The sequence below is a fragment of the Quercus suber genome, unplaced genomic scaffold, assembly GCF_002906115.3.
Source record: "Quercus suber isolate HL8 unplaced genomic scaffold, Cork oak 2.0 scaffold_653, whole genome shotgun sequence".
NCBI classification, from domain to species: domain Eukaryota; kingdom Viridiplantae; phylum Streptophyta; class Magnoliopsida; order Fagales; family Fagaceae; genus Quercus; species Quercus suber.
Window position 1 is genome coordinate 132096 of NW_027070094.1, and position 14006 is coordinate 146101.

The 14006-nt window shown below is 37.1% G+C and overlaps 1 protein-coding gene across 1 annotated transcript in view; it reads right to left on the reverse strand.

Moving 5' to 3' along the window:
* Window positions 1-5510: 5510 nt before the first annotated feature.
* LOC111993424 (uncharacterized) overlaps window positions 5511-14006 on the reverse strand; it is a 12727-nt gene continuing 4231 nt past the window's right edge. Inside the window, exons 3-8 of the mRNA XM_065765786.1 lie at window positions 8878-9226; window positions 7400-7441; window positions 7195-7291; window positions 7003-7103; window positions 6489-6650; window positions 5511-6074 (exon numbers count right to left, since the gene is read on the reverse strand). Coding sequence (XP_065621858.1) covers window positions 6049-6074; window positions 6489-6650; window positions 7003-7103; window positions 7195-7291; window positions 7400-7441; window positions 8878-9226 — 777 coding nt within the window. The 3' untranslated portion in view covers window positions 5511-6048. The remainder of the gene's footprint in view (window positions 6075-6488; window positions 6651-7002; window positions 7104-7194; window positions 7292-7399; window positions 7442-8877; window positions 9227-14006) is intronic.

Below are 14006 nucleotides of genomic sequence, written 5' to 3' on the forward strand. Positions count from 1 at the left end.
TGTGGGTTGTTGTATGTGGGTTTGGTGATGTATAACTTGTTAAAGGACTCAGCTTTGTGTTCATTATCTGGGATTTTGCTGTGTGTTCACTTTTTTGGGTTTATGTTAATAGAGAGATGGAGAGTTTAATAACATTGTGATTTTGGTTGCAACGTTTGTTGTCAATTTTTTTTTTTTCTACTCAATTTGGGTTTTTGGTATCATCTCAGGCTCAGATTTTAATACCGGTGTGTGTGTTTGAGTTTGAGTCTGTGGCTGTCTGTCTGTTTGAATCTATGAATGATATAGTACTGGTGATTTTGATTTTGTTTTCTCTTCTTACTTGTGTGTTCTTCATTTAGATTAAGAAATAATTAATTAAGATTAAAGGATCCCAAAGTCCACCCAGATGTGAATTTTTCTGGTTTTGAAATTTTCTGGGCTTGAGGATGTATGTTCTTACCCCCAAAAAAAAAATTTTGAAAAGTAAGAAAAAAAAATTAATTAGAGTAATGTTTATTCTAAATTTTTTATTTATTTTCTGACCTAGCTTTTTATTTTCTGGGCTTTTATTTTTTTTTTTAATTTTTTATTAATTAAAATGCTGGTGTGGTATTTAAAAATGCCAAATAATTATTTTTGATAATATTTTAATGACCGCATCAGCAAGTAGGGCACTTCGTCTATCACGTAAGAGGTTTCCGTCAGGGTTGACGATAAGGACTATTTTAAAAATGATTTTCTTTTTTTTAGAGATGAAATTTGCAATAAAATCAATTTTGGAACCAAATGGAAATTGACCCAAATATAGGAACCAAAGTGCATTTTCGCTTATTTAATAACTATACTATATTCAACTTTCCAAGTTCGGCTCAAAAAAAAAAAAAAAAAAAAAAAGAGAGAGAAATTTATACTTTACCCTCCTAAACTATACCTTATATTACACTTAATCCCCTAAACTATGTAGATGCATACTTACCCTCCTAAACTATTACTAGTTGCACACTTTGCACCCCATTGTTAAGTTGGCTGTTAATTTGAATGGAATTTAAACTCATATGCAAGTCATGTAACAGGGGATATTTGTAAAGTAGCTGTGTAAGGAGGTTGTATATAGTAAGTTAACTAACGTTTCAAAGGATTAAGGAAAATAGCATCTCAAGTTTTAGAAACTCAAGATCTATTTAAAAAGCGAGTTTTAGAAACTTGCTTTATAACTGTAGTGCAACTGGTGACTAGGACTAAAATTCCACATAGATCTCGAGTCTTAAAGACTTGATTTCTACAAAATAAAATTTGAGTATTAGAAACCCGATAGTTAATGTCTGCATAGAACTCGAGTTTTAAACGCTCGAGTTTTCGAAACTTGAGTTCTTCTATATATATATTTTTTTTAAATCTTGGTCTTTTTTCCTAAGAATCTCAAGTTTCAAACACTCGATTTCTTCTAATTTATTTATTTATTTTTTTTAAATCTCACTTTTTTTTTTGGGTACAAATGGGCTTTTTTCTTAGCTATCGCTTTTTTTGTTGTTGTTGTTTATTGCTATTTTACGGTGGGTATAATTTTTCGCAGTGGGGAAGTCAAAAATGGAGTGTTGGGGGGCCGAACTATTGTGTCAAGATAAACTCAAATCACAAATAGACACTACCCTAAAAATGAGAGGAATATATGCACCAAGACACAAGATCTTCTTTATAAAAGAAACTTATAATCTTCTTAAACTCTAATAAGTATACAAACATTGTATAATTGGGTATACAACATATAAATATAAAGAAGATCTTCCATCAAAGTCATGCTTGACTATAATACTTCACGTAATAAACTTCATTAATTATTATTTTTATAACAAAATTATACATAATTTCCTTTTTAATATAGAAACTATTTGCAAAATCATATTGTTATAATTGAAGTCTCATATGAGCGTTTTTTCTTGATAAAAACTTGAAAATAGTACATTTCAACCAAATTGCATATATTATCAATGTTGAATGATTTGAATGCATTAATAGCACACTAATAAGGATCAAAGCTTCGAGATACTTGCACAGCGCTCTCTTGTTTGTCTAGTCCCTTGATGTTATCATGAGGCTTCCATCATTCTTCCGTAACATACGGCATAAAAGGTTGAAGCAATCATAGCCCATTGTCAAGACATAACCAAAGTGTGTCTTGAGCAAAGAAAGACTTAATTGCTTCAATAAAAACATCACACAGTTGATATTGCCACCATGAATACACAGTACTTGCTACATTTGAGAATTTATACGACTCCAAACCCGCAATAGTTTTGAATATGGCTCTATTTAATACTGAGAGTATCCATTGACAGCTAAATAACAAGTCAGCCGGATTTACATTTATGGGCGGAACATAATCATCCTCAAACTTGGTTATAGCAAATCGTACAACATTCCTCAATTTATAGAACTACTGACAATACCCCATCCTCTAGACTCTTATGAAGACCTTCCAAGGATGTCCCATTTATTACTTCAAGCGAATCAATGACATTTCCCAAGGACCTAGACATCTTGCGCCCATGTGCATCATGAATCATGGGATGCAAATAAACCTGCATAGAGTTTAAGGTGGTTCAATCAGATCACACTAGCACAACTCTTGCATAGCTTATAGTCAACCAAACCAAAACCACAGATTCATTACCTTTGCAATGTAACAAACACATTGGCTCTAAAGTCAAACACGAGTATGGATGCACCACAATGAGTGAAGCAGCATAGTCTTCTATTTCCTTAATGACTCTTGCTTAGCCCATGATATGCTTCCTTCCCTCATGCCCATGAGTTTCTCTGTCGTTGGCATGGATGGAAGGTGCCACACATGTAATCACCCCTCTCAAGGATCAAGGGCCTAACACTGAGAACCCATCATGAACATTTTAAAACTTCATTTTGGTTTCCCCTTTTTTATCATTTTTTTCAAATTTTCTTGAAGTACAAAGTATACTGTAGGTCTGTAGCCCACTTTAATAAAAAAATATTTAGCGTATTCACCTAGATAAACGGTTACCAAACCGACACGAATATGAATGGAGGAGCCTTGTGTGGGATAACTGACATCGGTTCTGATGATGCCGAAAATCTCACCAGTGGGTTGCACGACGCTCGTACGCTCAAAACAATACCTGCACAACAAAAAGGAAAAGACCTCAGAGAGAGCACCGGTGTGGTGCCGGCCAAATACCCTCCGAAGGTCAAGTTAGAACTTCTTTCAACTCTAGAGTGCTAGAGAGGGGTTTATTATTCGTACCTCGGCTTATGAGGGTATTGGGGTTTTTATAGTAGTAGAGGGTAGACCTTTCTTCCTTGGAGTAGAAGTCTTTTCCTTATAGGAATCCTTATGCGCGTAGATTGCGGAATCCTTTCCTTATAGGACTCTGATACTGGGTGTGGAATACAAGCAATTTCCCTAAAACCCATGCGTGGTGACCAAGTCATGGTTTTCATAGAACCGTCGGCCTTAAAACCGTCAGCTTGCACTTTCCCCTTCAGCTGGGTTGGCGTCAGCTTCTCGCTACGTTCAGTAGCCTAGGGGCTCCAAATTACCGTCAGTTAGACTTGGGGACTTCAGCCCGTCGGTTTTGTCGATCTAGTCAGCATGCATTCCTTCACGCTTGGCCTACAGCATTCGTCATAACAAACCCGTCAGCCATAGCAGAAGCTGACGGGTTAGACTCATGTACCTGCTATAATTCTTCCATATCAGTTGCCCCCTACTCCATATCTCCGTCGGCTGTACCAGACGGGTTATGGAGTTTGCATTCGTCACTACCTGCCCCTTTGATCAAGAGAAGAATTATTACTGCTGACACTTTTAGTATTAAATGCTAGGACAGGTGGCGTGCTTGGATTGGCTCCGTGTCTGAACGCGGGCGTCGCTTCGTCTTCCGTGCGTTTAACTTATATATATATATATATATATATATGTGCCCCCCTCCTCATTTTCACTATTTCATTCACTTGATTCCTGGAGAGCACGTCCGTCACCCACATTCCGTCAGTTCTACCAACGTTCACGCTGTCGCTTTCTCAACCGTCACTCCAAAACTTGTAAGTTTCCCTTCCTTTCTCGCATGCTTTCAATTTCTTTTTTAAAGTGAGGTCGTCATCCTAGGTGCTTAGTTTACACCCGTCACTTGTAGGTAGATGTCGAGTGATCAGTCGTCGGTCCGCGAAGGAGCGGGCTACGACGAGGTGTTTGGTTCAGGCTCAAGTAGTGAGTCTGAGAGTTCCTCCTGGTCGTCAGGGAGGGAGACGTCAGCTCATGTTGCCGTCGAAGAAATAGAGGGTCAAGGAAGCGGCGGCCAGGAGGAGGAAGTAGGCGAGGAGAGTGAAGTTGAATTAGGTGGGGGAATAGTGACGGGGATGAAGGCGACGAGGAGTCCAGTGGAGGGATTCTGCAGGTCCTGAAGGTAGTCGTCCCTTTATCCTTCCCAAGGACTGGGCTGTGAATAAATTTCTTCCAAAGATGACGCTTAAAATTTTTAATGAACTTCGTACCCGTTTTCAAATCCCTGATCATATTCCCATCCGTCTACCTATGGAAGGTGAAAAGTGTTATACGGGAAGAACTGCAGACGTTGGCATGTATGACGCCATGTTTGCTGCCGGGTTGAGATTGCCCCTGACGGCTTTGCACCGTCAGCTGGCTGATTATCTTGGCATATCAATCAGTCAGATTGCCCCAAACTCATGGAGAATTTTTATAAGTGCCAGGTGTTGTGGGGTCGTCTAAGCGGAGGTCACCGTCAGCTTACCTTGGATGAATTTTTCTATTGCTATAGACCTCGGCACCTTTCTTCATCAAGAGGGATGTATCACTTTGCCGTTAGGGAGAAGGAGTTAAGGCTGGTGTCTGAAATGCCAGATTCCAATAGAGCCTGGAAGAGTAGGTTCTTTTTCGTAGAGGAGACGGACTGGGTGTGCCGTCAGGATGAATGGGAAACAATTCCTTTGGTTGTTTTGACAACACTTGGGGGTTTGTTAAGGAGTCAGGTTTTAGTCGTCGCCTTTTATCCTTGTCAGTTTGCCATATTTCACTTTTCCTTTGAAAAGATACTAACGCAGCCAAGTTGTTTTTTTTTTCAGCTTTCGCTCGTCCATCAATAACTGACGAGTAAGAGGACTTCATCCGTCGGGTTCTGGGATACCCATAGGAGAGCGATCGTGCCGGGACTTGATTTCCCTCGACACTCTTTACACATACTGTGGGGGTCCCAAACCAACGCCCGAGGCTCGTAGGTTGGAAGAGTTTGCCCGTCACCGTGAGTCTTCACCTATCCGTCAGTTTTTAAACTTCTAGTCGTCGGCTTTCCTTATGTTTGTTTTTGTGTCTTTGCAGAAATGGATGTTGCTAAGGAGCGGATCAGGGCCGCCGCTGCCCGTCAGCGGGAGGAGAAGAAGGCGAAGGGAGAGATGACGTCGTCGTCTGCCCCCAAGACCGTCGCTAAGGGCTCCCAGAAGAGGAAATCTGACNAGCAGTACCAAAAAAAAGGAAAAAAAAAAAAAAAAAAAAACTCTTCTTTGTTGCAGCTTAGAAAAAAGAATTTACAACACAACTAATTGATTATTTAACTAATCCACATGCACATTTCAAAATAACCATATCTCATTCCCGATTCTACAGACGTAGTTTTGACAGATTAAAGTTTAAAAAAAGCGGAAAAAGACCAAAAACAAACAAACTGCCAAGAAGGGCGTCAGCTAGAACCTTGAGCGAATCACTTTCAAAGAAGTACCACCCATCATTTCCATAAGCCTGAAATAAAATACATCTTATTTATGGCAAATACAACTAAATCCCATGAATGTCCTTGCTTTAGCAAAAACAAAAAACAAATAAATAAAAACCCACTTTGAGGAGCTCTTTCACAGTTTCTCTAACCAATTGATCACAAAACCTAAGCTGACGCATATGCTCAAGGGCCCCATCCATGCATGTAGTTTGCAAACCGACACGAATATGAATGGAGAAGCATACACAATAAGCTTACCTTTAAAACATAATCTGTAATGTCTTTCACAGACTGATAATCACCTTTAGAGAAAGAACTTGCAATCAGGGCCTACAAATAGATGACAATTTGGAAGTCAACAAAAACACAAACTTTTATGTAGGTTAGTCCTGATAACAAAATGTGGGGGAGCTCTGTGGTAAGCAAACTAAATCTTCTGATATAGTTTCTTGGAGGAATTTAAACTCTAAAGGTTAAATGCAGAAATACACTTTTCCTTTTTATTAGAGACATCTTTCCGAAATGTCATTATTACATATTTTTCGTTCTCCAATTAGTTGTTAGACTTTACACCTTGTTTATGTATATTCTACAACAATCTGTATTTGTTGATTTTAATCACTTCCAATCCATGAAGATCACACCAAAATTAATGATTCCAACCATAATAAAAATAAATGGGGAATATAAATAAGTATGTTATGGCATTATATAAGAAAATAACTAAATTAAATTATTAAATACCTGACCAGCTGCAGCCAGTGCATCCATAAGGAGGGATACAGCCAACCATACTTGAATACATATCTGATGTGCAGCCATAGCAACTGGACCTTGACAAGCAGCCATTGATGTCCCCCATGTCATGGTAATAAGAACAAAGAGTTCTTCCAAGAAAAAAACCACCTACAGCAGCCCATCATTGGTAAGCATTAAAATAAATCTGAATTTGAGGAAATGATATGGCATCTATATCAATCATTATCAGAATAAAAATTAGTCATACATTTAGAAGCAGCATGAAAATAAAATGTAGCCAACAAGCTATAACTCAAATGAAAGGATGAAGTAAAGGGTTCAAGACCCATTGATTGTGTTGGTAACTAACAAGCTAAAAATAAAAACCAATGTACTGCTCCATCAGCAAAAGCAATAGCAAACGAGATTGTCAGATCAGTAAGAAAAGTGGGGAAAACAAAAATAAATATAAAAATGAAGAGAGTTGGCACTGACAAAGTGACAAAATTTAAGAGCTTACCAGATTTTAAATATCCACCAAACTGAAGTGATCCCAGCTTTGGAGGCAGTAATACAGCTCTCTTGTTTAGATGCCAGATCAGTAAAAAGGTAACAATATACCTGAAGCATTAATATTTTATGGCATGCATTATGGTTATATAAAGCCAAAGAGAAAGGTATAGAGGAAGAAAGTCATCCAAAAAGCACATACTGAGACAAGACAGTGGATATGGCTGCTCCAGTTGCACCCAATTTAAAATAAAACATAAGAATGGGAAACAAAAATACTGCCGATAGATTTCCAATGCCTGCATATGGGACAATGCATTAGTTTGCAGGAAGCAGTGTACAAGAAATGAAGAAAAACAGAACCACACAATGTTGATCAAGTGTAAACTCAAAAAATAAACTCAAACCTCGGATTAAGGTTTTCTGCAAATGTATTGAAGGTTTCTTCCCTGAGATGTGAAAATTCAAAATTGTCACGAGTTTGGTATATATTGATAAAATGACAGAGTATTGTGGAAAAATAACCATGATTTATATAATCATTTTATTGAAAAGAGGTTCATTCTAGTACCTAGGGAGTATAGAGCAACTCCTAAAGGATTACATTCTAAGAACCATGAATTCTCCTTCAATAGTTGATTCTTCTATTTCCTTATGGATATTAGCAGAATAATGATGATTCTTGCTCAAGTTGTATGTAAGCTATGCATATCAATTTATTTATTTATTATTATTTTCCAAGTCTATCCTTTAGGTTGATATCCTAGAACTTTCCAAACTCTCAAGTAGATCCTAACACCATACCAATTGACAGGGGTCCAATTTTTTGAAATTGCTATTTCTTGAGCTTTTAGTACAAAATATTTGTAGGCATCCTTAGCAGTCATGTTCCGGTCCTGAAGACTGCATATTAAATAGTAGACATACTGAGTGAATGTTACTCAAGGTCACATAAACACTGTACTCAATTCAGACATGGAGACATTTCAATCATTCAACTAAGCATAAATCTATAATTTTTCCATGATAAAAAGTTAAATATCTAACAATAACCCAAAATACAGTTGACCACATTCTTATACGCAAAGAGATCAAACCAAATAATCAAAAAAAAAAAAAAAAAAAGCTAAGCCAAATAGATGTATCAGTTGAAAGTCAATTGAGTGTAATCAGCGATCAAAATGTTTGAAAATGTATTAATCTGTTAAATGTTATAATTTTCTTAGCAATAAAAATAATAAAGGGTATGAATTCAAATGTTCTTTTCACTCATTTTACCAGCCACCATTATTTAGCTTTTGGTGGAATTGTTTTAACTAGAAGGCCAGCAAACACTACAAGAAATTGTTTGAACCCTAGAAATTGTTGCAAACAACTTCAACTGTAAAAAAATCACAACAAAATAAGGTATCAAAACTCAAAAGCCTCAATTTTTTAAAAAAAAAAATTTGTAATTATAACCCAAGAACAAAAATAAGAGCACAAACAAAAGCACAAATTTCTCTAATTTTGAGCCCAATGAAGAAATTTGCATCATTTCTACACAAACTATAAGTAAAGACCTATTACACTGCTCCAAAGAGTTCTGCAACATTTGCAACCAACCCATAACAAAGATTTTACTAACACAAATCCCAGCAAGTAAACACATATCAAGCATTATTACCCAGAAACCAACAAAAAAGAGAGACAAAGACAAAGACAAAAATAGAACATGCCAGCAACCCAAATCATACAACAAGTAACAAAACAAATCCGTCTAACTTCTTACACTAACAAGAAAAACTAAAGCACTAACAAGGGAAATTATCAAACACAAACACTTGGGCTAAACCTAGATGGAATAATTATTTAAAAAGCTCAAATTTTTATAAGAAAAACATACCTTCAAACTTGAAAAAATCTGAACTTCCGTTGGTAGGGACAAAAGGGATTTTCAAGGTATGGATGAGGGGATCGTCTGAAGCCGATTGTGAGGAAAGAGAAGAGCATTTGAGGGTGAGGGTGATTTTTTTGCACGCTGAGGGGTTGAGGATGAGTGATTTCAGTGTTTGAGTGAGAGTGTTTGAACTGAACTGGATTTTCAAGGTATGGGTGAGGGGATCGTTTGAGTGAGAGTGTTTGAGAGACTGAGAGAGAGTGACTAATAGAGTGTTTGAGAGACTGAGAGTGTTTGAACTAAGAGAGAGTGTATGAGTGAGGATTTTAAAAGTGCAGCGTCTAATATTTCGAGTCTTATAAACTCGATTACTATATCACTAAATTTGTCCCCCAAAAACAAGTTTCTAAAACTCAAGTTTTTATTGGATCTCAAGTTTATGCTATTAGCATAGAAATGTTATTTGGAAAGGGTGTTCATGTAACATTTGCAAACGTGGCATATAATTAAAAGATGAAATTACCCCATTTGAATCTCTTAAAACAACACATATTCCTCTCATGTGTTTCTCTAGATGGCACTCTTTTTTTCTTTTTCTTTTTTGGCCTTTAAACTTCAGTCATCACCTTCTTCCTCCGTTCAACATCACACGTCTCTGGTTTCCTCTCAATCTCTCACTTCACTCCATCAGTCCTAGTCCCATCCCCAAATAACCCAAGACTAAAATTACTCCAAATTGAAAACCTGAACTCAGTCTCTCCCTCAGTTTTAGTTTGTGTGTAGCAAGTATTTTGTGTTTTCTCAAGTTCAATTTCAGTTCTTTCTTTCTCCTCTGTTTCTTCTTCTTATTTCATTTCAATTTTTGATTGCTTCATAAAGGTCCAAGTTTGATTCCTTAAACCATGTTCTTATTACAAACGTTAGGGATTAAGAAGATAATGTATTGGTGTTAAGCAGAAATTGAATTTGGATTTTACAGATTTTCAAACATTACTGGAACCTATGGCTACATACGTAAAAGAATGCCAATTGAATTCATATATCAAAGGAGAGCATGTTATCAATCAATATATGTATTAACCCAATATAAATTGGTCTTTCACCATCGTAAAAAATCAATAGATTTGAAAGTTGTTGTCATTATTTATTTGTTTTTATGGGAAACGTTGTTGTCATTTGTATAAGGGAATATGAATAAAGCATCAGAATCATTATCTCAAAATTATCAAGTAGGTCTGAATTACTCTTAACTAATTCAAATACTTGTTTGTGTTCATGCTAAAGGCATACACCAAAGATAAGGATACGGTTCTGTACATACCACTAACTTTGATTGATTTTCTTTTTCATTTTTCCAAATTAACAATATTGAAGAAATAGCAAAGATTAATGTTTGAAAGTTTGAATCAAGATTGTATCAGTTATATTCGGTTGTGGGTTTGCTGCTGGCTTTGAAGAATTGGTTTTGATGCAAATACCGAAATAGAGTTACGGAGAAAAAGAAAGAGGCAGATCGCAGATAAGATAATGGGTTTGATTGAAATTTGTAATTTTGCCAATGAGTTTAGTTTGCTTTTTAGCCCAAAGTTAGGTTTGAGTAGTTAGTGGAAGCTAACTCATCTTTTTTTTAACAGTTGTCATGTTTTTATTGGTTGGTAGGGCTTGAGAGGACCAAGTCAGCAGTCCTCCCGTAGGTTCTAATAATTTCTCTGGAATTAGTAATAGTTTAGGAAGGTAAGTGTGCATCTGCATAATTTAGAGGGCTAAGTGTAACATGAGATATAGTTTAGAGGGTAAAGTATAATTTTCCAAAAAAACACTTTCCAAGTTTGGAAAAAGAACCTCTCTCTCTCTCTCTCTCTCTCTCTCTCTCTCTCTCTCTCAGCAGCATCACATATATAGTCTCCAACGTGATACAACCTAGAAAAGTAGCACTATTATCAACGAAATTAAGAAACTTTGTACCATGAAGGCATCTTTGCCGTCCTAGAAAACAAAGATTCATTTATAGTAAAATCATTCGGTGTCAGTCCAAAACAGAACACAAGAGTGTGACTTTGCTACTTTTCAAGGACAATGAATAAAATTTGTGAAGGAAAGAAAGGGTCATAGAAACCCAGTTGAGATATTGATTGCAATGAAAGAGAGAGAAAAATTCTTACCAGGAATTTTCTTTTCCTTAGATGAAGAGAAAGAGCTGTGCTTTATGGTACCATAGCACCAGAAAAGGCTTGCGTTTCTTTGTTGCAAACTCGAACTGTGGGTTCCCAAATCCTAGTTAGGCAAACGCACGCACTTTGTGCTTCCATTCATTGTTATTTTCGGATAAGAATGACTTTGGCTGTCGCTTTTTTTTTTTTTTTTTTTTGGTGATAATCGGATAGAATTGTTCCATCTATTTATTCTTGCAAACTAGAATTACATAGGGATGTAGGAGAACATAAAATTAGTGAGAAAAAAGAATTTATAAATATCCTTTGAGAAAAGATATAAGTACAATGAACTCACATAACATATGTCTAAATGGGACCAAAAATAAAAAAAAAAATCTAATTATATACTATTGGCCTTATCTCATGCGCTTTGTGCATGCGATCAAGCTTTTTTTTTCTTTTTTCTTTTTGTCTAGTGTCGTAATTTTTTTATTTAAATTTTGGATAAGTTTTCTTTGAAAATATGGATTAGTAGGAGGGTATCTTATTTTGTAAGTATTTTAAGTAAAGTTTGAGATATATTTTTACTGTATTATCTACATAAAAATTCAATTCAAAGATGAGAATTTTCTTATAAATAGTATAGATATGTATGATAAAATTAAGTCCTAAAAATTATAGTTGCAATAAGTGATTAATGATTACAATCTTTTTGCCTCCAAAAACTATCCCTTATTTTGGATAAATGGGTGTAAGAGCATCAGTAGTGGTGGTGCCAAAATTTTAGCAATTTGACACCACAAAAGCCACTTATCTATTTTAACTTATCATTTCACAACTCATTCCACATCAATACTCTTATTTTCACATCAAAGTTAAACACTATTCATTTATTTATTATTATTTTCTCTCTTCATCTCTATCTCTTTGTCTTCTCCCTCTCTTCAAACCCAACCCACTCATAGCATCACCACCAGCCACAATCCACCATCACAAACTGAGCCACCATCAACCACCAATCCACCACCATAAACCCAACCACAATCCACCATAAAACCCATTAACTAGAAAAAAAAAATCAAAACAAAATCCTAACCTCAAAATCAAAATTCATTCATCAACAGAAAACCCAATCATAAAAATAAAAACTCATTCATTAACAGAAAACTCATTCATCAATATAAAAACTCATCAACATAAAACCACGGATCGATCCACGAAGCCACTGCGAGATAAGACAATGAGCAAATGGACAAAGGGAGGCGACGATAAGCGGTGGCGGTGACTGTGAGGGAAGGGGTTAGGCAGGGGCTTAGGTCGGCAAGAGTGAGGAATTGAAGAGAGAGTGAGGAAGAGAGAGGGAAAAAAAAAGGGAGAGGGTGAGGGTGAGGGTGAGACTGAATCGAAGAGAGAGAGCCAATGGGAAGAAAAAGGAAACAAGAAAAAAAAAAAAAGAATAAACATTATTTAATTGGAGGGAGCAACTCCCCGTCCTGGCCGCCGCTCCCTTGACCCTCTATTTCTTCGACGGCAACGTGAGCTGACGTCTCCCTCTCTGACGACCAGGAGGAACTCTCAGACTCACTACTTGAGCCTGAACCAAACACCTCGTCGTAGCCCGCTCCTTCGCGGACCGACGACTGATCACTCGACATCTACCTACAAGTGACGGGTGTAAACTAAGCACCTAGGATGACGACCTCACTTTAAAAAAAGAAATTGAAAGCATGTGAGGGAAGAAGGGAAACTTACAAGTTCTGGAGTGACGGTTGAAAGAGCAACGGCAGGAACGCTGGTAGAACTGATGGAATGTGGGCGACGGATGCGCTCTCCAGGAATCAAGTGAATGAAATAGTGAAAATGAGGAGAGGGGCCACATGTATATATATAAGTTAAACGCACGGAAGACGAAGCGACGCCCGCGTTCAGACACGACGCCAATCCAAGCACGCCACCTGTCTAGCATTTAATACTAAAAGGGTCAGCAGTAATAATTCTTCTCTGGATCAAAGTGGCAGGTAGTGACGAATGCAAACTCCATAACCCGACGGGTACAGCCGACGGTGATATGGAGTAGGGGGCAACTGATATGGAAGAATTATAGCAGGTACCATGAGCCTAACCCGTCAGCTTCTGCTCTGGCTGACGGGTCCGTTATGACGAATGCTGTAGGCTAAGCATGAAGGAATGAATGCTGACTAGATCAAGACAAAACCGACGGGCTGAAGTCCCCAAATCTAACTGACGGCAATTTGGAGCCCCTAGGCTACTGAACGTAGCGAGAAGCTGATGCCAACTCCGCTGAAGGGGAAAGTGCAAGCTGACGGTTTTAAGGCCGACGGTTCTATGAAAACCATGACTTAGTCACCACGCATGGGTTTTAGGGAAATTGCTTGTATTCCACGCTCAGTATCAGAGTCCTATAAGGAAAGGATTCCGCAATCTACGCGCATAAGGATTCCTATAAGGAAAAGACTTCTACTCCAAGGAAAAAAGGTCCACCCTCTGCTACTATAAAAACCCCAATACCCTCATAAGCCGAGGTACGCATAATTAACCCCTCTCTAGCACTCTAGAGTTGAAAGAAGTTCTAACTTAACCTTCGGAGGGTATTTGGCCGGCACCACACCGGTGCTCTCTGTGAGGTCTTTTCCTTTTTGTTGTGCAGGTGTTGTTTTGAGCGTACAAGCGTCGTGCAACTCACTGGTGAGATTTTCGGCATCATCATATATATTTTAAAGACTACAAGCTAAAAGATCCAAATTTATAAAAAAAAAAAATGAATTAGAAGTAAAATAATAATAATAATAAACGGAAATAGATGGATCATGGGTTAAAAAAAAAAAAAAGAGGACAAAAATCAAAGGAAAAATAAATAAAAGAAAGGCCAAAGAAGAAAAACTGAAATAGAGGGTTAGATCATGGTTTTTTCGTTCTTTTGTTCATTTATCTTTTCCCTCTAGTTATTTCTTCAATTTGAGA